Source organism: Pomacea canaliculata, linkage group LG6 (genome assembly GCF_003073045.1).
Source record: "Pomacea canaliculata isolate SZHN2017 linkage group LG6, ASM307304v1, whole genome shotgun sequence".
Lineage (NCBI taxonomy): Eukaryota > Metazoa > Mollusca > Gastropoda > Architaenioglossa > Ampullariidae > Pomacea > Pomacea canaliculata.
The window spans coordinates 20,419,468-20,446,237 of record NC_037595.1 but is presented as its reverse complement, the minus strand read 5'-3'; the positions used below and the strand labels follow the sequence as shown (position 1 = coordinate 20,446,237).

Sequence of the window (26,770 nt, the reverse complement as noted above, 5' to 3'; positions counted from 1 at the left end):
AACTACGAATATAAACAAGAGACAAGAAATACTGAGGTAAACAAAAACACTTTGCAAAGAGAAATCGCATGAAGTATTCATGGTCGCCAAGGTAGCAAAATTATTTTTCTTATCTTGAATGGGGGAAATATTTTAGTCAGAGTGCACGACAGATGTGCTATATCATGCACAGTTCGACCAACCTGACAGCTTAAAATGGAAAGTGCTAATCAAAGCAATATCCTGCCAGGCTTAGAGGTCCCTAGGAAGACTATTTTCATGTAGGTGAATTCAACATGTGTGTTTTACAACCGTTTCCCCTGAAGCGGTCTTATCAGACATCTGCCGTCAACGATCAAGTCAGTGCGCATGCGCTGTCGTTTGGGCCAGGGTTTTGCACAACGGCTTGCAGAACACAGAGGACAACGCGACTACAGAGACACCTTCACTGATGACATCTACATCGGGTAAGTGATGACAAAAAAGTACAGAACTCGTCTGATGGTTAGAGCTAGCAAAATAGTTCTTGTCACTTCTATCCTTTGTTTTCTGCACTGGCTGACCATCCGTTCTCGCAGTCTGTCCAGACTGTACAGGTTCCGACCTGACTACTTCTCTCTTCTCCTGCATCCCAATCAGACAGCTGTGCTCTTTGTCTGATGACCGCAAATCTCTTTCGTTGTCACCAGGACAACAGCATATAGTCACACAAATTTTATCTACTGTGCTGTTAAACAGTGGAACTTTTTACTTTGATATCCACCATCTACCCACCATTGAATATTTGCAACGTGCACTGAAAACACATTTGTTCCACGATCATTACTTCTAACTCTCCATGTCATGCTAGGCCGTCTTCTTATCCTTACTTTCGCTTTTACTGTCTCTTCACGAAACTCTTCATCCTCACTGCTTCATGCTTGATTCCTCTTTGCGCCTTCTATGTTTGTATTGTATTTTTTGTCAGAACGATTTTTTTTATCTTTTTGTCCTTTATGCTATACACGTCTTATTATTGTCTCAAGCGTTGAGAAGAATGTTCCTTCATGAGCGTGATCATGCACGGTATAAATCACACGCTTCTTCTTTCTATTATTATTTACTAAACAGACCAAGCTGGCGAAAAGTTTCATCGTTAAAGATGTAAAGGTAGTGTGAATGCAACCCGCAGTTATGTCCTTAGTTGCTTAAAATGGAATCAGGAAAACCCGAACCTAATCAAAACTTTTCCCTCACATGGCTATTTATAGAAATATGCATTCTTGATAAGGGCTAAGTCGTTTTTTTGCGATCAACGTAGATTAAAGATGAGGAATGATAAAAAACGAATTCATCTATTCACTTCACTCTGGGAATGTGAGACCCAGCTAAAAAAAAAAATCTTCTCTGGGTACCAAGGTTAATAAGTGTAGACTTTATCCTATGACATGGTAAACGACATAAATGTTCTTTTTTTTCAGAAATGCGAGACCTTCATGACCTGGTGGTTCAAGGAAAAAAGCTTCGAGCGGAGCTAATTAAACTTGCAGAATGTCTTCACAAACATCACAGGAATGTCAAAGTAGCAAAGTTATTTGGAAGTGGATCATCGTTAGTTGGTGGAGGTAATATTTTAAGAGAGATACGTAGATGTAAATTGGAATACTCTAAACATTTTTACTGACAAAGGTACACAGACGATGATAACGTTTGTAGCGGTAATGATATCTTGATAACACCAAAGGTACAAAGGTACCTTACCATTTTAGCTGTATTAGTAAACATCTCACCATCTCGGATCCACAAGTAACTTACTTTCATTTTAAGGGATGTGGAGTTGTCGTGAAAAAGAAGTCCTGAAATACTGGGTGGATCAGTTCTATGTGAATTATATTAATGCATAATGTAAATTATTTTTGTTGGTCTTCAAAAGCGGATTGTCTTTTCTTCTGCTGCAGTAAAGAAATTTTAATATTAGATATCTTTGAAACTGTCCTTTTAAGCTTTTGTATGGTTGTTAGGAGTAATTTACCTGCTTCAGATCCAGTGGGATGCACAACACCTCTCTTTGTATATTCATGTACTTACACTGTGTCATTTTTATTCATTCTCACTCATATACAGAAATTTGAGAATATGAGAGAATGCCACGCTAACACAAGATATGATTTCTTTCAGCAACATTGACCTTTTTACCATATGCTGTAAACTTATAAACATGAATAAAGTAAACTTATAGGTATCTGAAGAATTAGAAGTCACTAAATATAAAGAAATAGAGAGACGATATAGATGTTGATGATAGTGATGATAAAGGTGACTAATAAGTAATGTTTTGTCTAGTTGTTACAGTGGTTTCCGCTGTTGCCGCACCTGCAACTGGTGGACTGACTTTACCACTTGCTGGCGCAGGCATGATGCTGTCTGGAGCTGGTGGAGCTGTCAGCGCTGGAGCCTCTTTGGCTGAAATAATTATTGAAGCTTGTAATGTAGCAGACTTACAGAAAGAGTGGGACGAGTTTATCAAAGCAGTTTTTCAAAAGTACATGCAACTTCATAAGGCATCACAGCTTTATTCTTTTAAAATAAAAGAGAATGCATCTCTGTTTGTTAATGGTTTCGAGCTAACAAAAAGCAGCATGAATCAGCTGAAAGGGGTGGGTTTAAAAGAAGTAGCTAAGAGATTATCCACGGGTGCCACGGAGATCGGTAAAGCAGCCAAAGACGGTGGACTCAAGAAACTGGCAAAACTTGGAGGCTCAGCGATAGGGAAAGAAGTGTTTTTTCTTAATGTTGCCCTGATACCTATTAATTTAGCTGATTTTGTCGGAACGGCGGTTGACCTCAGTAAAGACAAAAAGTCTGAGGCATATCTGGTTCTCCTCCAGATGGCTGACTTGGTTATGTGGATTGTCGATGACTTGATAAAAAGTGATTAAGTTTCTCTTCTTTGCCTGACAAATATAAAGCTCTTCTGCAGTGAATCCTAGTTTTAGTCGATTCTTTTTAAAAAAAATTGGAATATAAGCTGTTTTGAAGCGGCTATCGTAAAGTTATCTCAACATTTAAGCCGGCAAAATAATTTTCTTTTTCTCGCCAATATCTCCACCCATTGCATATTGTATACTCGGGTCAGCCTGGATATCTAAATTACATTTATTTTTTAACTGGGTTTATATTTGTATTTGTGTATCTTTGTAGACATCGTGACCAGATTATGAGTTGTTATCATAGAGTTACTATTATATCTGTAAAAACTGACATGTTAGACATGCTTGAGGTTGCTGGATAATACAGATGAAAGGTACTCGACGATGAGAGTGTATTTTAATTCAGTAGGCTAGCTGTGAAAAGCTGTTGTTGATCAGGTAAGCTCTGTGAGAGAGCAAGAAAGCAGAATATGTGTAAGAGTACAAATGTGCATTGATTCACTTTGGAATGGCATAGAGGTTTTGTGTTGATTAGACACATAAAAAACATAAACTTAGTTACGCTTCACTGTTCGTTGCTTACTGTTCTAGTGTTTATTGTTAGGTAGTCTAAATACCTTTCATGTCATGTGGTAGCTTAATGGGGAAGTAACAATCACCCTAGTTAGGGTCAAGGGTGGCTTGTTGACGAGCCTGACACCCCTGAGGCAAGGTAAGAGGGGCATATGTGCCATTGATATGATAACGAGGGTCCTAATGGCGAGATCCCATACATGCCTATGCCTCGGGCACCTCGGGTGCTAAGAACGGACCTGCCCACACCTGTCTGCCAGGTAGTCAACCTGTCAGGGAGGGGTGTTCTGATCGACAATTTTTTTAATGCTCAATGTTCACAATGTGTTAAATATTTTATTGGAAAATAAATTGTACCACAAAACGTACCCGAATACGTTGCAATGATATTTTCAATGTCTATTGTCCAAACTCTAACCTGTGGCGGAGTCGAGTTGTCTTGACATGGTTGTCATCTCATGGGAGTGGACGAGTTGTCCTGTGGCGTCACATGATACTCTGTTTACACTCATTGGCGCCATAATATACCGTACTCACCCTGCTTAATTAACATAGTGTGTATTTTCCAGACAGTTATACAAGTGTAGGATATTTTTGAATTACAGAAAGTCCATTGCTTCTGTAGAAAAAACGAATGGATAAAGAAAATAATAACAACTTGTTTGTAGTTATGTTGGGAATTTTGCTTCTTTTTTATTCAAGGGATTGATTTAAAACATATTTGTTTATTCTATTATCATCGTTAATAAAAATTTGTCGATTTATAAATTTGTCCCTGACCTCTGGGTAAGCGATCACGCAGAATGCTCGGGACGCTCGAAAAACTTAAAAAAAAAAAAAAAAAGACTGTCAGCACACTAATGTCACTGCCGTGTACTTCCTAAGCTAACCATCACATATAGTGTGAGACTCACGGAAACTTAACAGAAAACATGTCACACACTGTTCCTCCTGTCAGGGCTATTTCACAAAAAAAACTATAACACATTTTCTGGAGAGTCAACGACACATCAGACAAGATGATACACGCCTTGACAAGTCACATATCATTCCGTAATTTCCATAAACAAAGTTTTCATAGAGACTTTTTGAATGTTCATCAATCGGAATGTGTCAAATACTTCATTGAAAAATAATTTGTACCATAAAGGATACCCGCGAACATTACCAGGGTATTGTTGATTAAGAACCTGAAAGACCTCACTTTGGAAAATAGTCAAGTTATAAAAAAAGTGTAAACAGGGTGTTTACAACATCGATTTAAAAAACAGACAGAAGGTCAATGTGAACCATTTACCCTCCTTCCATTGTTTACTCCGCTCACCTTGTAGACAGTAGTCAAGTTAGGACTTGAACTTTATAAAATTGTGTGAAGTCTTGGCTTACAAGATGCCAAGCTAGTAGTTTTTGATAATTCAAAATGAGTGTCCTATAATGTTTTCCTCCGAGGTAGACTTATAAGAAATCTGCCGGCAAGGCCTAGCTCAGTGCGCATGCGCCGTCATTTGGGTTAGTCTCTTGTGCAGCGGAGCGCAGTACACAGCCTGGACAGACGACAGACGACAGGAACAGCTTCACTGAAGACATCAACATCGGTAAGTGATGACAAGAAACTCTGCCTCACGTCTGGTGGTTAGAGCTATCAAAAGAGTTCTTGTCACTTCTGTCCTTTGTTTTCTACACTGGCTGACCATCCGTACTCGCAGTCAGTCCAGACTGTACAGACTCCGACCTGACTACTTCTCTCTTCTCTTCCATCCCAATCAGACTACTCCGCTCTTTGTCTGATGACCGTAAATGTCTTTTGTTGTCACCAGGACAACAGCTTACAGTCACACGAGTTTAAGTTACTAAGCTTCTAAACAGTGAAATTCGTTTCTTCGATATCCACTATCTATCCAACATTGAAAATTTTAATCGTGCACGGAAAACACATCTCTTCCCCGAGCATTACTTCTAACAACACTCCGTGTCATGCTGGGGAATCTTGTAACTCTTTCTTTCGCTTTTTATCTTCTATTCGTCTTTATTGTTTGATGCCTGATTCCTCTTTGCGTCTTTTGTGTTTGTCTTTTATTATTGTTAATCTTTGTATCCTTTGTACTCTGTCCACGTCTTCTTCTTGTCTTCTTCTTGAAAGAATATTCCTTCCTCAGAGTCATCATGCGCCACATAAATCACTCATTTTTTTTATCATTATTATTATTACTAAAAAGAACACGCTGACTTAGATTTTTATCGTCGAAGATGTAAAGGTAGTGTCAATGCAGGGTACAGTTACCTATCCTTAGATTATAAAATGGATTAGGAAAAATCCGATGGAAACTTCTTCCACACATGGCTATTTATAATTAGAAACAAACATTCTTGACTAGGGCTGGGGGTGGGGATCATATGGCCTAAGCCGGTTTTTACGATCAACAGAGATAAAAAAAAAAATGGGAATGATTAGAAGCGAATTCATCTATTCACTTCACTCTGGGAATGTGAGACCCACCTTTACAAAATAAATTTTGGTACCAAGGTAGAAGTTTGCTACGACAAAGTAAACGGCGTCGTTCCCATGATTGTTTTTTTCAGAAATGCAAGACCTTCATGACCTGGCGGGTCGAGGAGAGGAGCTTCGTAAGCATCTCCTTTTACTCGCAGAACTTCTGAATAAACATCACAGGAATGTTCAAATAGCGAAGTTAGTCGGAAGTGCCTCATCGTTTGTTGGTGGAGGTAATCATATTTTATGAGAGATACGTAGATATAACTTGGGATACCTAGAATGTTTTTACTGACAAAGATACACAGAATATGAAAACATTTGCTTTGTAGCGGTCTGGACATCTGGTTAACACCAGGAAGCACAACTCTGACCGAGGGTACTTAGCCATTATATTTGTTTTTGTAAGCATCCCACCATTTCGAATCCAGGTGGAGCTAAATTGTTTTGTTTTTAAGTGTTGCGAAGTTAGCGAGAAAAGGAAGGGCTGAAATATTGGGTGGATCAGGTGTATGTGAATTATATTAATGCATAACGTAAACCCTTTTTGTTGGTCTTAGAAATGGATTTTCTTGTCTTTCGCGGCACAAAATTTTAATATGAGATATATTTGAAACTGTCTTATAAAGATTTCCTATGGTTGTTATGAGTAATCTTCCTGCTTTAGATCCAGTGGGATTCACAACACCTTTATTTATACAATTCACGTACCTTCATATTGGAAGTTTTCTTCATTCTCATTCACGTAAATAAATTTGTGAATATGGGGAAATGTCACACTAGCACAAAAAATGATTTTTGCCAGTAACACCGACCTTTTGTGCCATATGCTATAACTTTATAAACTGAAATAAAGTAAGACTTATTACTCTCCGAGGAACTAGAACTAAAACCTAAATATAAAGAAATAAATAGAGGGAAGATATAGATGCTGAATATGACAATGGTGGTGCATAATTAATGTTTTGTCTAGTTGTTACAGTGGTTTCCGCTGTTGCTGCACCTGTAACTGGTGGACTGACTTTACCATTTGCTGGCGCCGGCATGATGCTGACTGCAGCTGGTGGAGTGGTCAAGGATGGAGCCTCTTTGGCTCAAACGATTATTGAAGCTTGTAATGTAGTAGCCTTGCAGAAAGAGTATGACGAGTTTATCATAGCAGTTATTAACGAGTACCTGATACTTTATGAAGCATCAAAGATTTATTCTGCTAAAATTATAGGTAATGCATCTCTGTTTGTCACTGGTTTCATGCTAACAAATAACAACATGAATCAGCTGAAAGGTGTGGGCTTGAAAGAAGCAGCTAAGAGATTATCCACAGGTGCCACCCAGGTCGGTAAAGCAGCCAAAGACGGTGGCCTCAAGAAACTGGCAAAACTTGGAGGGTCAGCGATAGGAAAAGAACTGTTTTTTCTTAATGTTGCCCTGATACCTATTAATTTCATTGATCTTGTCAGTACGGCGGTTGACCTCAGTGAAAACAGTCAGTCAAAAGCATCTCAGGTTCTTCTCAAGATGGCTGACATGACTAGGTGGATTGTCGATGACCTGATAAAAAAGGATGGAATGTACTCCTCTTTGCCTGACTACTATAAGGCTCTTCTGCAGTGAATCCTAGTTTTAGTGGATTCTTTTAAAAATCAGAATGTAAGCTGCTCTCAAATGGTTATCTTGTAGCTAAAAATCGTCCACTTATCAAAGCCGGCAAAATAATTTTTGAACACGTGATCTGTTATTGCACCATCAAGATACATTTCTTTTCGTGGAAATCTATCCACCCCCTTTCATATTCTATACTCATGTCAGCCTGCATATCTAAATTACATTTTTAATATATATGTCATATGTAATTTGTGTATCTATGTAAACATCGTGACCAGATTATGTCGTTGTTGTAATCCTATTTTTATATTTGTAAAAACGGACATGTTAAACATGCTTCAGGTTGCTAGATGCTAGATAAAGGATAATCCAGATTTTCTTTGTTGCTGGGTCTAAGGAAGATTAGAGTGCATTTTAATTCAAAACCCTAGCTGTCAAAAACTGTTGTTTATCAGGTGAGCTTTGTGAGTGAGCAAGAAAGCAGATGATGCGAAAGAGTACAAATATGCAATGATTCATTTAGGAATGTCGGGGAGGCTTTGTGTTGATTAGGCACCTAGTAAACACAAAATTAATTAAGTTCATTACTTAATGTTCTAGCGTTTATTGTTAGGTCGCCTTAATACCTTTTAAAGAGCTGTGTCATGTCATAACCTTAATGGAGAAGTAACAATCACCCTAATTATGGTCTAGGGTGGCTTGTTGACAAGCCTGACACCCCTCAGACAAGGAAGGGTGGAGGGGTGTAACGCCAGGGTAGATGTGTTGTATGGTGTTGACAGACTTACGTGGTTACAGCAGCCAAGCGTGACCAGCCGCCTGGCAGTGGGATCAAGGGCCTAGGGAGAGACTGACACCTCACCCAGGGCCTACCATAGGGGCAGGCAGACGAGGTATCTGCCTAGGGCCCTGTGGATTTGATTAAAATGGTAACTAACCTACTCTATGCCTTGGGCCCCGAGGGGACTAAGAACGGACCAGTCCACACCTGTCTGCCAGGTTGACTGGGAGTGGGTTAGTCACCTGTCCACCACGCCTCTCTTTGGTTAGTGCTGGTTACTTGATGATTGAATGGTGAGTGAGTGACCAATAGCATCTGTCGTTATGTCATGCGAATGTGCCAAGAGAAATAAGAAAACGTGAAAGGATGAGAACGTCTGCTGGATTCACTCCACTCTAAAGAACCTGAGAACTTTGCATGAAGGTGGTGTTCGTTCGGCGGGTGTAGGTAGCATATCAGTCGTTGGAGACACCCCGTGTGTGTCACTAGACTGAGACAGGCTCAACTGTGTCGCCTGTAGAGCAGTCATTGCTCTCTGACGTGGTTGGCAGATCGGCGGGAAGGACAGGCGGAGCAACACTTTGGAGGGAATGTCATAAAAGTGACTGTCGGCTGAAGTATTGGTCTCCACCAAATCACCATCGTGGGCCCACACATACAAGAACAGCTTTAACACCAGAGCTAAATTGATGTACGTGTACTTGATGAATGGTCGATTTAGATAGAGATAACAGTGGAATAGTGGAAGTACGCTAAGCACGGATATAACTGGGACCCCCTCCGCATCAGACGAGACTTTTTAGTGTGTGTATATATATATATATCCTTTTGTGTTAAATAAATCTTTTATCATTATACGTTACATTGAGCGTCAAGTTTTGTGTTCGGGGAACAGCAGAGATGGGGGCTCGTGAGCCACGTGACCAACTGTGTGGTCGACGTGTGATTGCTGTACGTGTGGTCTCCCAGCAACGTATGTTGAAGTGTGTAGTGAGAACTGAGGTTAACTCTCACCTACTTGCTCAGTTGCCCGGGGACAGTGTTAACATTTTTGCGTAAAAATAAAAAATACTGCAACAATCTATAATTAATTTAGCTGTGTAAATACATTTAACTATATTGCTAGTCTTTACAGACGCTTGAGCTCTACAAATTAGTTGAATGGTTTAACTTCTCTTTCTGTAGACACTTGAATACCAAAATCATCTTTATTTTTCTGCATACATTTTATAAACACAGAACCACATACCAAAATGCACTTTGCTTTATTATGTGTTAAGGACTGAAATATTTTACATGTATTTATAATTTTTATAACAGAAAACCATACATGGCATCGAGCAGACTTTTTAAAACCCTATCAAAAAACCAGGTAAATACATATATGAGAGCTTTTTTATCGTGTCAAAGAGAACAAATATTAGGTTTGAAGTAAATTGCTAGAAATGATTTTTTCTTTCATTATTTACCTGTTAGTAAAATAATTTCTCTTAAAATAATTACGCTTTACAGACGACGAAATCTGTTAGCTGGCTCTAACAAAGAACTGCAAGACCTCACCAACGGACTGACAAACAGTTCAAATGCATATGTAATAGAGACCAGCACTGAAAAGAGCAAATTTATGGTCAATGGCAGCAGCAAAGCAGAGATCTCTACAGCTTGAAGAGGTCAGCAGCTTCAAATACTTAGCAGACACCCTCTCAAAGGACAGCAGTTTAAAGAAGACTCCCACGTAGCTTCTCTTTTTTTAGTGACCACCAAACACCAATTTATTTGATAAGTCATTTAATATGAAATAAATTGTAAATATATATACCCAGTGCAGGACGAAACTGTAACAATGGCACCTCGTCACGCATGAAGTATCAAGCTTGGCGAGACTATTGATCCCCCCGCAGCTGCTCTTCGCTACGCATTCATGCAGTCGACATTTGACCTGTAACAGAGTTCACGGACATCAGCTTATCGACATTTACTTTCAGCTGAAACCTTCTTTTGCGTTTCTCGGAAATGGTTACCTGAGCAAAGCCTGAAATATTTCGAACTCTGAACAATCGTGTGACTGTTCAGACTATGGGGAGCTTGGTGTGTGCATAAAGAATAATTCATCTACCGGTCAGGACAGTTCGTTTCAAAGAAATAGACAAAAAGAATAGCGATAGTGACATTCCAGGCAAATTCTTACTAAAAGAAATGTTTCAAAAATAGCCAGCACTGTTGTTATTTATAAGGCAATGTCTGAATAATAAGTGTTTACTTTCAAAAATATTTACATCTAAGGACACACATACAAACATTTTTTCTTTTCTAAACTGCGTATCTAACTGTGGAATATTGTTTTTACTTTCATCCATTGTGTTTTAGAAACTAAAAGACCAAAACTACCATCGCTTTTGTGTTTATTTCTCTGTAGCCTTTGTGTATGTGTAAGCATTTGAATACAAAGAAAACATCGGTCTAATGAGGGGTTAATTTGTGCTTGGGTAGTGGGGTTATTAATGATAGTACCCAGATGTGATGTCTATGTTTAACCAGCATGTTCTAGCAATAGACCAATAGATCGAAAATATTATACTTAGTGTAGATTTAACTGAACCACAATTACTGCCCAATACAAACGATGTCAGTGACCACATATACCACGTATGGCTAGACAATATTGTACCAAGATGAGAGGAATGTATTGGTTCAGCAAACACCGACATTAATCCAATATCTGGAGAAATAGTAAATCATCTCTACATTCAAATGAACCTTAATGTCAGTCTCATATAAATGTACTTTGTGGTGCAAATTACAATGTCGTGTGTTAATACTTGGTTAGCATGTCTGTGCTACTGGGGTCTTGTTTGGAGCGAAGCAATTTCTTCGACTGTTCATAAAGAAACACTATGAAAACTTTGTTTTGTATTTACCTAGCAACCTTTGTCACATTCCAGCCAAGGCGATGTGGACCTGCCGTCGAATCGATTTCCTGAACGGCAGTTGGGACAAATGACAGAGAAAAAAAAATATTGTCCAAAAAAAGTATGCAGGTATGCACACACTTTGCTCTGCGAAGCTTCTGTCACTTGCCCTTGCACTAGAAACATGCAGGCACATGTCTGACCTGGATGAAAATTTAAAATTTGATCGCTAGCAAATCGCCAACATAAATAACAGAACATTGATTGCATTAAAACATTTCATAGCAACAAACTAGACAGAGTAGAGCCATCATGTTTTATTAAGTTGCGATCTTTTAAACTTTTGGCTGGAATAAGAGAAAAGAAAAAGTAAAAAACATTATGTTTTTTATAAATAAATGATACTCACTCTTCTCATGCTTCTCTTTTTCTTATCTGTTCAAAAATAAATATAAACAAGATGAACATTGTAAGCTGTATATTGTAAACAACAAATCAATGCAATACTGTGTGTGTGCGTGTGTGGAGAGAGAGGGAGAAAAAAAAAAAGAGAAAAGTAAACTATGTTTCCATTTTTGCTTGTAGACATTATTTTTTGTATTGCTGAAGTCTTCCATCAAAAATGCTTCGTTTATATGCCAAAGCTAATGGCTTGTTATCCCCAAACCCTCAAGCATACGTCGTTGTTTTCCATTGGCTAGCACAGAGAGGATTGTATACGCATGCTCCAAGCTCACGTGATATGGTATAATATATATTAAAGCAACAGTCTGTAATAGCTCATTGGGTGGAACAGTTGAGCGAAAAGACTGGCAGAGCAAGTAGCCACCAAGGATACCCGGAGTAGGTGAGTGAGTCGTTTTACTATAAAAATATGGTCCTTTCTATCTTGACGGGAAGCTGAATATTTTTAATTAAATAATGTACAGCTTCAGCTTGTCTAATTTTCTAGTTAAATTAAGAAGAAGGAAATTGGAAATACCTATACTTGTCTGTCTAGAACATATTAAAAATACAACATTATTTTGATAAAGAGTTAAGATTTGCCCCACACATGAGCTGCAGAGTCAATAATTCTTCTCATACAGAGCACCACAGTGGGTGCTGACCAACTGGAGTTAGCTTCGCCATTAAGTTATCCTAACATAAATGATAGTGCGATAACGATGACATACAAAACGAAAACAGGAAAGAAAGAAGACTAACAGCAGAAAAATGTGCATCTGTATCGACAGCACAATATTGTAGCAAACATCAGAGATTTTATTTTTTGGCAGCATGTTTACAGACAACAGAGGAGAGCTGCAATAACGAAGCCAACAATCTCAATTATTGATTGGTTCTAGAGGGCTTTAGAATCAATCAATATGGCTGCTTATTCCGTTTCTCAGAAATACAGAAGTGTCAAGAGTCCTGGGTGCTTGTTTTTGACTTTTGATTTTTGAACGTAGGCATCCAAAAATGTCTGCACACAACTCCGTTAATAGTGTGACCATGTTTCAAGAATTCCTCAATAAAAAGGCCCCGATGATCGAAGAAAAAGGACAACATGAATTTTCTTGAACTGGCCTAAGTCTTGAACTTTGTGGGAGGAAGGATGACGCGTGCTTCATCTGCATGCTTGAGGAACAACAGCTGTCATCATCTGTCACGTTATGCTTGAGCTTCCAGTTAGAGGTGCAATGTCTTTGGTGGTAATCAAACCATTAACTTGAAAGTCATTGCCTGGTGTCCGCTACGTTTCATTTGACTGCCCCTCGTAAAGAAACTAGTTTTCCTAGACTCAGGAACACAAACTGCACTTCAATTAAGCCGCACGCATCCGTTTGCACACTTACACATACATATCCATGAACATACGCACACACATGAACACACTGAACCAATTAAAATTACATGGGCTTATGGATACTCCATTCGTTAATTAGACACTAACTCTGGTATAAAAGAAGCATGGCGAATTTCGTGCTTCATGTCATGTTCAAAAATGATAAAAAGCAGGAGAGTTGCCGTAGGGTACTGCCAGTAATTGGTTCATCGCGCTTAAGATGCAGAAATAAAGATGAATCACAACCTTATCCATCTACTGCCTTCGTCTTGTTTATTTTTCACATTTAACGATCACTTATTTTTCCACCTTTAGTTTTTTCAGATACATAGACAGACTGAAAGCTGTAAGTGATCATGTACATATGGTTCCAAATGTTATGATGCTTCAGTATGTTTTGTTTTATCACTAACATTTCTCATTTTACATATATTTCATTAGTTCTAATACAGTTAATCTTGTGCTGGTGTTATCTTTCATTTATTTAGGATTTTCTCAATGTGTCTGTTACTCAAGTAGCCGTTGTTTTTATGGAGTAACCTCTTTCTACATAAGTTTAAACGTTTAGCGGTGAAAGTTTACCTTAAGATAAATGAAGTTAGGTAATGCAAAAATTAATGGTAATGATATACGTTTTCCTAGAAACCCGACAGTGGTGCAAAGAGCCAGCCATGGACAAATTTCCTGGAAGTCCAATGGGCATGGAATCTGGTGGAGCAGCGCCTTTTCATGACAACTTCACAGATACATCACGTGGATATACAACCAATTTATTTCACTCGAAATTCAATTAGAATAGCTTTAAGATGTCAATTTTAACGTTTTGTATTGGAAAGAGTAATCCGTCTCTTATCTTACCTTTCAAGTCTTCAAAGTTTTAGATATACAGTAAAATAAAAATCTACTTTGTATCATAAGTTTAGCTAATGTGTATGTGAATGTGTGCGTATACATATACATGTCTATGTGTATGGGAGTGTGTTTATGTGTTTGTTTCAGACGGTGAAAATTTAGCTAAATCGTTCAGCGAGCTTCTGGATATTGAAGAACGGCCTGGTAAAGTTGACAAGGATCGGAAGAAAAGGTATAAAAGGATCAAAGCAGCTCATATTGGGGGAAGTGTCCTCGCCTTTCTTTGTGGAAGTAAGTACTAATAACAACTGGAAAATATTGTGCTTGATTTTGCATCAGCAATATAAGCAATAGTGTTACACATTTAGATTATACAGCGCTTACGAGTGTTTAATTTTATCAGAACAGGTGCTATTAAATCAGGAATAACAATATTGTTAAAGAACATCAATTCAGCTCTGTGAAAATGTCGATTATACCTTGATCAAATCCACAACCCACTTTAAGAAAAAGGTGGCACCCCAATCTAAATTGAAGCTTACAAGAGTAAGGGCACTTTGTAAAAATAAAAAAATATCACTCTTGGTACTTAAATATAACAGAGTCAATACGTGAAGAGGAACCATTGCTACTACCTACCATTAATCAATCAACTAATGTTTAAGTAACTCACAGAAGTAATTATTGCCAAGGCAACATTTGTCAACAAACAAAATAGTAATTCCATTTTTGATTACAAGCCTATACTGTGTAAATACTTTGATGGGTGTGCTGGGAATGGCTCAAAAATCTTTACGTGGGACCAACGTGTTCACTTACAAGAGTCAGTTCACTGGATGATTCCACTCTCCAGCAAGTAAAGGGAGTTAAACAGCGTCATTTGTGCCCACATCCGGTACACACATCCATAGACTATTTACACGAAGATATTGTTCAAAAGTCAATTCCTGACACTTAATTCTATAATAATCATGTATCTCGTGAAATGTGTAGCATGACAACGACCACAACTTATATCGGTTTTTCTGTAAGTGCTTCAAGTGGCAGCGGGAGCTTCTGTTTTTCGGAATAGGGGAACTGTTCTGACTCTTTTGGGATTGGGATTGCTGTTTTCCGGAGCTGGAAGACTGCTCATTGCTGGAGCATCAGTTGCTGTGTGGACTGTCGAGATGCAAAGAAAAGGAAGTTTGCAGACAGAATGGAAGGCCTTTTTCCAGCGCATTGGTAAAACGTTATTTTTTACATGTGTGAATTCAACTCCAAACTACTTATATGAAAAACTGCTTGTGTGTTCCTAAGGATAGAAACGAAAGTAGAACACCCAACTGTAAACCTTAAAACAATGATAATCTTTCACGTTCACCATTACTGGCAGAATCATACTACAGATTAATGTGGAGTAAGTGAACTAGGTTTGCAGGGCATATGAAAGGCTTTCTCCTTCTGTTGCCCTTTATCTTCACTAATAAATTAGGTACAGTTCTCGATAGGCTGTTAAGGACAACAGTTATTAGCAGGTGAGGTTTTATAGGATACGCCGTAGGCTGGTGGTTAATGCCCTCGTCTTTTACAGAAGTAGATTATGTTCTTGAAATTCCGCCCTACTCACAAGCTATAACCTAAAATTTTTTTCTAATACTCCTGGAGGGAAAAAACTCAAAGTATTATGCAGTAATGACGTTTTCCTTGTCTTGCAGTATTTATATTATGTAGTTAATGCTGATATAGTAGCATTTCTCCTTTTTTAGGGGGTGGGGTTTATCATTGTGAGATTATAAGGTTAAAACTGAATTGTTGGGACTAGTAACTAAAATTGACCATGTGCTAGTGATGCAAAGACAGGAATTGTGCAGTCTATTTGTTGTCATTTCAGTAACTGCGATGCTTCGACAGCTTCCAGAGAAATGTCCGCAAATTAAAGGAAGACTACGGCAGGTGGTAGTAGACTTTAACTACCAACAAAAAAATTCTGAAATATGTAGCCTGGCTGGAAATCTCATCGCAATCATCGGAGGAAGTAAGTAATTGGGTATCCAGACTAAGCTAACAGAAATGCGAACTATAGATGTATTTATATATACACCCCCCAGCAATTGAAAACGTTTCTAAGCATATCCAAAGTAATGTTGCCTGTCTTGGCACTGTGTAACTTCTGTTTAGAATAGATGATTTAATTCTCTCTTTACCTATTATTTGTATGTACTTTATTCAAATGCATTTAAGATTTTGATAAAAAGGTGATAGCTAGAATGCTTTTGTGCTAAAGATGTCCACATTTAACCAAAGCTCAGGAGAGTTGACGATGTGTGCATTAATAAGTACAAAGATGAAATAGTAATGAAGATGATGACAATAAGAGAAAGCGTTATGTTATCAATGAAAAGTTGAGATCGCAATGTCTATCTATCTTCATGAAAAATACAATCAAAGTCAAGAAAGCTTAAGGAATGAAAAGAGTGATTCGTTTGCACGACAATTACAGTAATTGCTGCAGTCGCTGTGGGTCATGTTGGTGGAGCTGCGTTACCTGCTGTCGCTGCAGCAATGATTGTGAGTGGAGCCGGAGCGATGCTCTATGCTGCAGCCTCCCTTGCTCGTCTCCAGCCCAAGTCGTCTGTGGCAAATGGCATTGTTGAAATATGCAATTTTACAGGTCAACAGTAAAATGTGTAAAGTTTGGAAATAGTGTATCACATGCCCTAAAATGTCATGTCCCCATCTTTTTTTCGTCACTTGCACAACAGACAAGCCAAAATAGCCAAAACTTTTCTTTGGACAAAAATCATGTTATTTATATTTTTGTTAAATTTAGTGGATATCGGAGAAATGGTTTTTGCTTAAGTTATATAATACAACAGCATAATTACCTTGTGCTATATTTATAAGCGGATCTTGTATGATTAATACACATGTTAACATTTCATATATCTGTGGGAACATATCACACAAAACACGACATATGGTACCAGACAGCAATTCATTTAAATCATGCGATGGATTAAGGACCACTTTATATCTTTAATTATTTTTGTATGAAATATTTTTGTTTTCTGAATAGGCTTAGATGATGATATCGTCAGTATTTATCGTAAATATACGGCTTTGTTAACCTGCGAAAGTCTGTGCTTATTAAAAAAAATAATTTTTGTTTTAGTTAAAACACTTTTAATAATGCACTTTTAAACGCAATAGAAAAAATTAGTTTGATGACACTATTATTTTAGAAATGGAAAGACTTCATATATTAACGAAACAACCGGAGGATATTGGAATAAATGTGCTACGTCTTCATAAGAATTACAAAGATGCCAAGAGAACTAAACTGGCTGGCAGTCTTTGTGAAATTTTTGGAGGACGTAAGTAGAAATTATAATAAAACTTTGTTTTCAAAACCGTTTCAACAAAAAAAAAATGTGTTTCTGTGGAGATAAAAGCATAAGTATGATTAAAAAAAAAACAACTGGAACTTAATGCATGAGGCATACTGAAAAATGAACTAATCGTCATGACTAAATAAGAGCATGATGAGAAGCAACTCCATAGAAAATGAGAATAATAATTTTAAAAAAACCGCTAGTACCAAAAAAACCTGCATGTAATAAATGAGATGTTGTTGCCCAGTTTTTATAGTGGCATCCGGAGGTGTTGGAGTATGGACTGGTGAAGCAGCGATAATTCTGTTTGGTGCCGGCCTGATTGTGTTTGGGGCTGCCGTGGCTCTGACGGCTGGAGCATCCTTTGCAGCGGGGATGTTTGGGAGACGCATGAAATCAAGATTACTCACAGACTGGAAAGAATGGAAAGAATGGCTTCATCTTATAGGTGAGCAATTAAAAATTTTTTGAAAAAATCGTTTGCAAAGGAGAGCGTGAGCCTTTGTGTCCTCTTTATAGTAACCATGACAACGTACACACAAGCGTGTGTTCTCTGGTATCGCGGCTCGGTTAAGCACTGTAGGAAGGACACATTTATGGATGAAATATAATACATAAACTACTATTTTCCTAAAATTAGCTCATGAGACTACTCCTTCGCCCCAACTTTTTCTATTCTATAATAACATAAAATATAGTTATTGAGCCCCATCCTGGAGCTTGTTGCTAATATTTATATTAAGTACGACAACCGATAATAACCATGCAGAAGAAAATTAACACCGTGTTCAATAATTGTAAAACAGATTCGTATTTGTTTAGGGAAGTGGGTATTGTCCACTGAAATGGCAATATAATTCTTAAAATAATTATTAGTTAGCCCGTTGTGCGATCTCCAGGTGTATTAGCGATCCATTTTCCACATGCTACTGCTGTCGAAGATGTGATTGTATATGTATGTTGTTAAAAGTTTAACATTTTAGAATAGAAAAAGTACACATGTTTACTCTTTATTCCGTTACAATCCAGGTCTTTTTAGTACATTCATTTACTTATTAATTTTTTTCATCTGAAATCAGTTAAAAAGCGCATTTCTGAAACAAGTCGACTTAGTAAGGTAGGTCTTTAGCCTCTGCAAATCAATTAACCTCATATTTCTTTGTTTATCATATGGTTACAAAATTTTAACAAGTGAACATGTAAGTGTTGTTGCTGAAGACACAAAGTTTTATCTTTTTTTAAACTGAGAGATACTTAAACACTTTTAAAATCACATCAAATAAAACCGTTGTTGCCAATACTTCTGTTCCAGAAATGGATAATTTACGTGGTCTGCAAGAAAAATCAAAGAAAATGGCCGACAAAATTGAAGAAGCTGCAAATAAAATTGACAGTTCAAAAAGTACTTGCCGCACGATAAAAGCTGGAGGAGAGGGCATCTCAGTTGCTGCTGGTTGTACGTAGTATGATTTATGTCTAAGCGAATTCGCTTTATCTAAGCACAATTCATGCAGTCAATCTCTTCAGAGGTTGTTTACATTACTAAAATAAATGCTAATTTATTTGTAATTCTAATTACCCGTGTTGCGCCCACTCAAACTCACCAAAGTTTTCCCCTCGCCCTGATTTGTGATATCATTATAAAAAGGACGAACAAGGAGGGCAAACTAGTTTATGGCGAAAACCAGAAGATGACTAACAATGAATTTGAGTGCTGTATGGGTGCACTGATTACGGCTGGTGTCTGTTGTCGCGTGGTAACGTTGGAACGGAAGTAATAATCACCCCAGTACGGGTCTAGGGTTGGCTGTTGACAAACCAGAGATCCCTTATGCTAGAAAGGGGGAGTATGTAAAAGCGTAGAGGTGTTGTATGGGCTAGACAGCCCCAAGTGGCTACAGCAATCCAAGCGTGGCCATCTGGCTTGGAGAGACATTTTTCACCGTGTGTGCATTTTTATTATAAAAATGAATGTCAAAGCTGTATGGGGTCTATCTGTACTTAACGCTATAATAATTTTGCGGTCGTTAGAGGGTTAAGAGCAGTATGCAATCAGCCATTACTATAACAGCAACAATGGTATTTAACAACCATAACCCTTAAGTTTAGTAATCGGTGTTTCAAAAAATGAAGTTTCTTTTAAACTTGTATGGTTTGCTTTAGGCATCACTAAGGTTGTAGCACATGCGCGTTAATTCAGCACTTGCATGAAAGTCATTGCCTCCATTGTAATATCAATGCGCTTCTAGTTTTCTTATATATATACAAATTTTCTACTCATGTCCTTAGTAGATATTTTACTGTTACTATTTTAAAGTTTTGGATGGCTTTACACAGTTGTTGCAGCGGTTGGTGCAGTCGGTACAGTGGTTACTGGTGGTGCGCTCCCACTTGCAGCTGCTGCTGTCGGTGCGGTAACATACGGAGCCGGAAAAATCATCAGCAGCGGAGCATCTGTAGCTCAGAATACCGTAGAGCAAACATTCCTTGAATGTCTGCAGGAGGAGTGGGACGAATTATCCCCTCTCCTGAGTCGCGAAATAGAAGTTCTGCGCAGTAAGGCCAAAGGCTCAACAGCAGAGTTCGAAACAAATTTAACCAATTTTTTTCAGACTTTAGCATCGACAGCATTCGACATCAATGCCTTAGCGACTGGACAAGCTATAGTGCCGTCAAAAGCAAAACCAGATGAACTGTTAAAATCAGTAATCTCCCCTGTGAGTCAGATTTCTATCGACTTTCGTCGCCTAGTGAGCACCATGGCCGAGAACAGCTACGAAAAAAAGTCCGAAGTCTCACAGATGCTTCGTAAACTTGCTGGCGATCTTGAGAATAATGTTGCTGGCATGATCACAGCTTGCGAAGAACTTTATTCTAGATCTTTCAGAGATTAACATACTATGCATTATGTCCTCGTCTTTGACTGAAAAATTTAAACGATATGTCTTAATAGTGGGTGTTTTTATTTAATTGTAATGAGAAAAGAAAATGTTGCTTATGTCTGCACAAAAACCATAAATCCTGCTTTGTTTTATATATATATATATTATTGGAGCATACCATTTTAGCCCAATTTAACTCAGTAGTTCTTTGATGTTTATTCACCAGATTGTCATACATGTATAGATGGTGACGGTATTACTTTGCTATCAGCACACGCAACTCACACACATTTTACTAATCCTGATGACTTTTATGGTCACACATGTCACCTATTTAAATCAATACATCGACCATACACTTACCTCAGCACCTACCAACCCGCCGGCAATTTTAAATAGAGGGCAATTAAGGTTATGAACATTTTTGCTTATCTGATTCCAATGTGACAAATTTTATCTACACTGAAAATTTTCAGACTGGAATAACTGTATTACTTTCTTATCTATTTAGAAATGTACATGTATATATTTGTTATAATGTTCTTGAATTTAACATTGTAGAACTATTTCAGTGTCTCATTCTAATATACATGTATATATATATATAAAACAGCATTTTTCGCAAATCTCTCCAGATTGTCTTTCAAGACTATCAAATCGCTCATTGTCTCCTCTCAATCAGCTCGTAGAATATAATATAAGCTAACAAATCCCTCTTAAAAATTAGTTGATAGTATTCTGAGAACTATATATATTCTGTAACGGGTTTTAGAATTAATTGTTGTTCTTTGACATTTCCTTAAGAGAAAGTTCTGCAATACTTTTCCAAATTTATTTTACCAGTTTGTTATACATGTTTGTAAAGAATTTTCCCTAAAGTATTAACTAAACGAAATTAATTTCCCTATCAGTTAGTCCTATATCATTTGTTGTTTAACCGTTACAAATCAAATAATCTAAATTTGTGTTTAAAATCAGTCAAGTGCATCAAACGATTATCACAGACTCTAAAAAGTGTGTTGTCGAATTAGGAAGTTATAAGTGGGAAAATAATGTGTGACACAGTAACAATTTTCTGAACTTTTTAGTTTTTCAGTTTGAGTGCTGAGTTTCCAAAGCATGATATTTAAATCTATTACAGTTAAGTAATGGAGTTAGTCGATTATTTTATTTAGTAGTGAATTATTGAACTATATTTTAAGTTTAATGCAGTATTTGTTATTTAATAATACTGAAGACTGCGAGTGCTTGTGGCTGTATTATTATTACATGCCTCCCTGGTATCTGTGGCTAAACATGTTATTAGTAACTCTTGTAATAAATAAGCAAATTTCAACCAGTTGATGCGTCTACGACCTCTACGCTTCAGCGTCTGTGGCCATCAGCGGCGATCCATCAGAGGCATCAGAAAAACTGGGAAGGATAGCAGACTTTTCTTGACAAGTTTGCCACTGGTAAACTACGTTTTCAACTTTCATAAGACTGAGTAGTAACAGGAAAGAGTAATAAAATCGTAAGACATATGTGATCTTAATTCTCCCTCACCACGAACCACAAGCTTGATTTATTTTATTGTGCACATCGTCAGTTAAAACTGAAGTTTACAGTTCATATGTTTAGTTAACCAGACAAGCAACAAATTTCCAAAGATTGTAACATGTGATTAACAAGTTTTTTTATGCCACAGTTTGTTTTTCTTTGTCTTTGATTTCAAGACTGTCTTGTCTTATTTAAATGAAGCACGTAGAAGAAGTATGTTTTCCAAGGCAAGATTTTCATGTTTATTTGTTTAAGATAACTTGCATCTACTTTTGGTCAGCTAACACCAGCCACGCAATGCTAGTTCATTTTTAACATCCTTTCCCCGTTTCCTCTTATTTCTACTTCGCTGCTCGTCTTACTTTTGCAAAATGATGATACCCTCAGTCCTTGTTACTTGGATCTTCTTTACGTTCTTCCATTTCTCTTTCATTCGTCATCAGTACTGTTGTTTATCCTTCCATCGTTAATATGTTGTTTGCTTGTTCTTGTGTCCTTGTATTGTGCCCATTAGGGTGTAGCGTCACCCAACGAATAGTAACGAATCAACAGGTATACTGTGGTTTTGTACAACCAGCTATGCTGCACTCAAAAATGTATTGCAAGGAAATCGGCACTGTGCAGAGCACCTCCTTTTTTAAGCCCCAAAACATCCAAAATTCACTTTTTTCAACTGTTTCCTTTTTTGTCAAAAAGTTCTATATTTAATAACTAAAAGATGCTATTTGACTGATGAAGCGACAAGCTGCTGGAGTTCTCCATGTGAGAGGTTGTTCCAGTGTGAGTTCCTCCAGTTATGTTAGTTAGTCTTGCAACTTTTCAGCACTCTCATTTATTTTGGGAGGTCGAAATTCTATTACTTGCATGTTGATACAAACCAACTGCTTGGTGAATGATCTTGATGTCATGCTCTCAAGGTAGCGGGATGGGGGTATACTCTCACCGTACCTTATGGGGAACAAAACCTGTGAAACAGACCACCACATCTAGAAAAATGCCCATTGAACTGACATCGCAACAAACCAATTCTTTCTTTAGATATTTTGTTAGAAAAATGTTTTTCTCAAGGCACAAAGAAACAAAGAAAGCACCGGTGACATTGTTGAAACTGAAGATTGTGGTAAGTGCCTCGCCCAAAGTCCCTTCTCTATCAAGGACGATGCATACGGTAAACAGATGCTAAGCACAATTGATCCTATCCACACAAGCACCCTCACACGCACATATTTTAAAATGCCTAGAATAAATTGTTCGAGAGTAGACTAGACCATTTTCTGTTCATTGTGTGTATGTTTGTGTGTGTGAGCGCGCGCCCGTGCATTGTATGCAATTAATCTCTACTTCTCATGTCCTTTGGGTTGCTTTCTGTCGCTTCTTCAGCTGTTATATTTTTTTTCAACAATCAATCTACTGTCAATTAAATCACAGCTTTTGGTGTAGTTATAAGATGAAACCTTTGTGCTCTTGATGAGAGGATGTGCCCAACCAAGAAAGTGTTAAGACTCAAAGGTTTCCAATTAAGAACGCTGAAAATAAATAGCAAAAGCCGTGGACCAACGTACCCCTACCACAGATAATCTAGTGCATTTGTGTAAATATTATTGCAGAAATGGTGTGGTTTGGATACAGTGTTGGTGCATCCGAGATGTTACACACAGCACAACACAAACATTGCATAGCACAACACACACAGCACAGCACACAACACAACACACTCGATCACCACAGCGTGGCTAACACACCATGATTTATTGAGAAAGATCAAGCGCACTGAACAGGACAAGAGATTTATAAAGAATTTATTGAATTTGATACGCATGCGCACTGCTGTGTGAACTATTTCTGTAAAACACTTCGATCCAGCAGCCTGCTTCACATCGTCAGTTGCAGAGATAAGATCGCCGGCAATGCCACAACTAAGTAAGTACTGTTACACGTAGATATGTTTATTCTTTATGTGTATGTAATGTTACACAAAAGGAATTAGACATACATATGCAGTTTCAGAGAGATCCTACGGCACTGAAAGATGGAGCGTGGTCGGCGTCGGTCTCATTTTCTCTCATAACTCTTCTCCTAAACCAACTCGACCCACCTGCCCAACATATTCTCTCTCTAAGTTCAGGTTATTGACTGGATTGCAGTGCTGGTTCAGATGCGTGAGGTGCCTCTGTGTCCGTATTTTTTCTTGATCGTAAAAATTTCTCGAGCATCTTCCTGTGTTATGGCACAACACACAAGGCAAGATGGCGGCAACAGGATCGAGCGTCAGAAGCTCACGCAACACGGCGGGTAAGGAGTATCCTACCCATGATCCAGAAGGAGAATACTTTCTCATTCTCGACGTAAGGCGAATGCCCGTGATGCGTTCGCGGAATTTTTTTCCCCTCATTTAAAAAGGAAGAAGGAATTTCAGCCAATCAGAGTGCACGAAACATAAACCCTAAAAGGTCAGCGCAGCAGACGACTCTGCTCTGAAATATGCATTGTTATCAAAACTGCATGTTAAGCATGTAGATACGAGAAACTTTTAAGTATACTTTTACTGTATACGTTACTAAAGTGCGAGATGCAGGTAACCTTTTTCGTTATACAGTTGGTTAACGCTGTGTGTCAGGTGTGTTTCCTCCGTGTTTGTTGCTTTGTTTTGAAAAGTATTTCGCATCTGTTTATCAGTAATTTGTTGGTTTTTTTTATTTTTAAATTACCATTTAGTCAGCAGATTGTGAAGTTTTATTCCATATGATCTTTACTGTTATTTTCTCTCACAAATTTGCTATCAAGATAGAAATACCTTTATCAGATAAGTTTATAGAAATTTATTAAAAAACCAAATGTATATGGATTTTTTCATGGTTTACTCAATATTCATAGTTGAAATCTAATACTGTAAATACAGACTTGCATCAAACCATTACAGTCATGTATATGCACATATGCACAATATGTGTGAAGTTAATAGTCAATACATTTATATATAATAATAATGTGAACTTATAACACGCAGCATCGCTACAAAGATAAGGGTTGGGGGGATGTGTGTTTCATACTGAGCCAGTAGCTAAGACTATATCACAGCAAGGCTGCCAGCCCTATAAACAGATACCACTCATGACCAAGATAGACCACACTCTCTAGCCAGACTAAAAGTGATAAATGAAAGATAACAGCCAGTGGACAGTGAGGTACATATATGCACATTATATATATATAAGCCCAAACATGAACAGGTACAAGCATGGATATGCATTCAACACCATACACACATAAACACACAGGTTAAAAACACTAATATTTATCATAGCTAATCATGTAATCAACATATATTAACATTTCTATATGAACAATCCTAGGTGGAAAGGACTTGAACCAGCAGTATAATTTTGACCAATTTCCAATACATTTTCTTTTAAACCATTTTTTGGTAACACAACTCATAGTTTGTTTCTTGAAGGCATATGAACGCCTGACAAGTCTATCAAAGGAACATACAGTTTTTTTATGATTAAGTAGCTGCTATTGAATTAATTCCATAAGAGTAAAAGCTTGATCTACAGTACAGTTGCCTCTCCTTAACCCTGCTTGATTTTCAATTTAATTCTCTTAATTCAAGCCTCACCAGAAATTTTGCTACAGACATCTAGTATGAAAAGGCTTCAGTAGTTTTCTAGTTTACTAGAATCCTCTTTTTTGTATAAAGGTTGTATTATTGATTCTTTCAGCTGGCCAAGAAAAAGACCCTTGTCAAAAAAGGAAGTTAAAGAATGCATAGTAAGGAAAGGTCGAGCATAATCTGAGGCATATTTATAGAATTCTCCAATTATGCCATCAAGCCCAGCTGCCTTTTTGTTGTTTAAGGATGTGACAAACGAGGCGGGAAGAAGGATGGGCCTAACTCGCCCGAAAGGTCACTTCAGCTGGCACGATCCATCCGATTTTCACCCTCACACCCAGTCACCCACCCGTTCGCACGTCCGCACGCATACAGACTAACAGTCGCACTCACCCGCGTGCGCAAACACAACCGATAAGACAAACAAACAAATTATAATTACAAGAAAATTAAGGTTGAATAATACAAGACGTAATATTGGTCTCTGAATACACAAACTAGCACCAGGTCACTTGAAGTTAAACAATGCAAAGAAACAAAATACACTTTCTTTCTAGCACTCTGAGTCCGCATCCGACGAACACTCCCCCGGAAGCGTACACTTCACCAGTCTTGGACAGTTCTTACTCGACAGTGTCTTCTCGACAGACTGCCCCTAGACAACCAGTAGTGGACAGCCACAGAATTGTCTTGGCACACTACTGTCACTACTGGCGGAGATCACAAGTCACACTCCGATGTCCCTGGCACTGACGATGGTGACGGCGTTAGAAGTGAGTTTCCTGACGCACTGTCCCTAGCTCACTGGCATTGCTGCTCCTCTGGTTGGCCCAGGCAACGGACACAGATGCGGTGACGATCTCAGGCGACAGTGGTCCGGCACCGGCTTCAGACGACCAAGACCCCAGAGATACACAGGAACAGTAATCACTACTCCCGGCGGTTGCCCCAGGCAGTGTTGCTGTTGCAGTGGCAGTGTTGCTGTTGCCGGTTCTGACGGTGTACCCCCTTCTTGACGTCTGCGAGGACGGCGACCCCTTTCTCACTCTCACGGTTCCAGACTGTAAGTGCCAGCAAGTAGCGCGATACATTCACATAGAACGGGCCCCCCACAGACTTGCTGATGCGACGCTCAGAGACGGTAGTCCCTTCTGGTGTGTTTGTGTCTGAGTAGCTGGAATTCCTCAGACCCTATTGAATGTGGGACAAAAAAATTCCACAACCAGAAACTGACTTTAACTTGGCGCTTGATCAACTGAGCCTTTCAAACGAAATACATGATTAGCTGACGTTTTTTCAGCTGTTAAAGGGAAGTAATCCCTAGTTGAACAACTCTTGAAGGTTCCAGTACTTATCTCCCTTATGTAATCATTCATTTACACAGAGAGCGATGTATTCTAATAATAATAAATACAAAATTTGTAAAGCGTGAGTG

The 26,770-nt window shown here is 38.2% G+C and overlaps 2 protein-coding genes across 2 annotated transcripts; both read left to right on the top strand.

Moving 5' to 3' along the window:
• Positions 1 to 351: 351 nt before the first annotated feature.
• Positions 352 to 9,157, top strand: LOC112567293. Its single transcript, XM_025243929.1, has 3 exons — positions 352 to 446; positions 1,440 to 1,583; positions 6,926 to 9,157. Exons 1-3 carry the CDS (start codon positions 431 to 433, stop codon positions 7,564 to 7,566), a joined length of 801 nt encoding a protein of 266 aa, XP_025099714.1. The 5' UTR covers positions 352 to 430; the 3' UTR covers positions 7,567 to 9,157.
• Positions 9,158 to 12,026: 2,869 nt separating this feature from the next.
• On the top strand, positions 12,027 to 20,848 carry LOC112567340. Its single transcript, XM_025244007.1, has 11 exons — positions 12,027 to 12,094; positions 13,718 to 13,828; positions 14,075 to 14,218; positions 14,960 to 15,151; positions 15,801 to 15,944; positions 16,410 to 16,580; positions 17,152 to 17,283; positions 17,549 to 17,749; positions 18,614 to 18,757; positions 19,639 to 19,952; positions 19,998 to 20,848. Exons 2-11 carry the CDS (start codon positions 13,747 to 13,749, stop codon positions 20,193 to 20,195), a joined length of 1,722 nt encoding a protein of 573 aa, XP_025099792.1. The 5' UTR covers positions 12,027 to 12,094; positions 13,718 to 13,746; the 3' UTR covers positions 20,196 to 20,848.
• Positions 20,849 to 26,770: the final 5,922 nt, after the last annotated feature.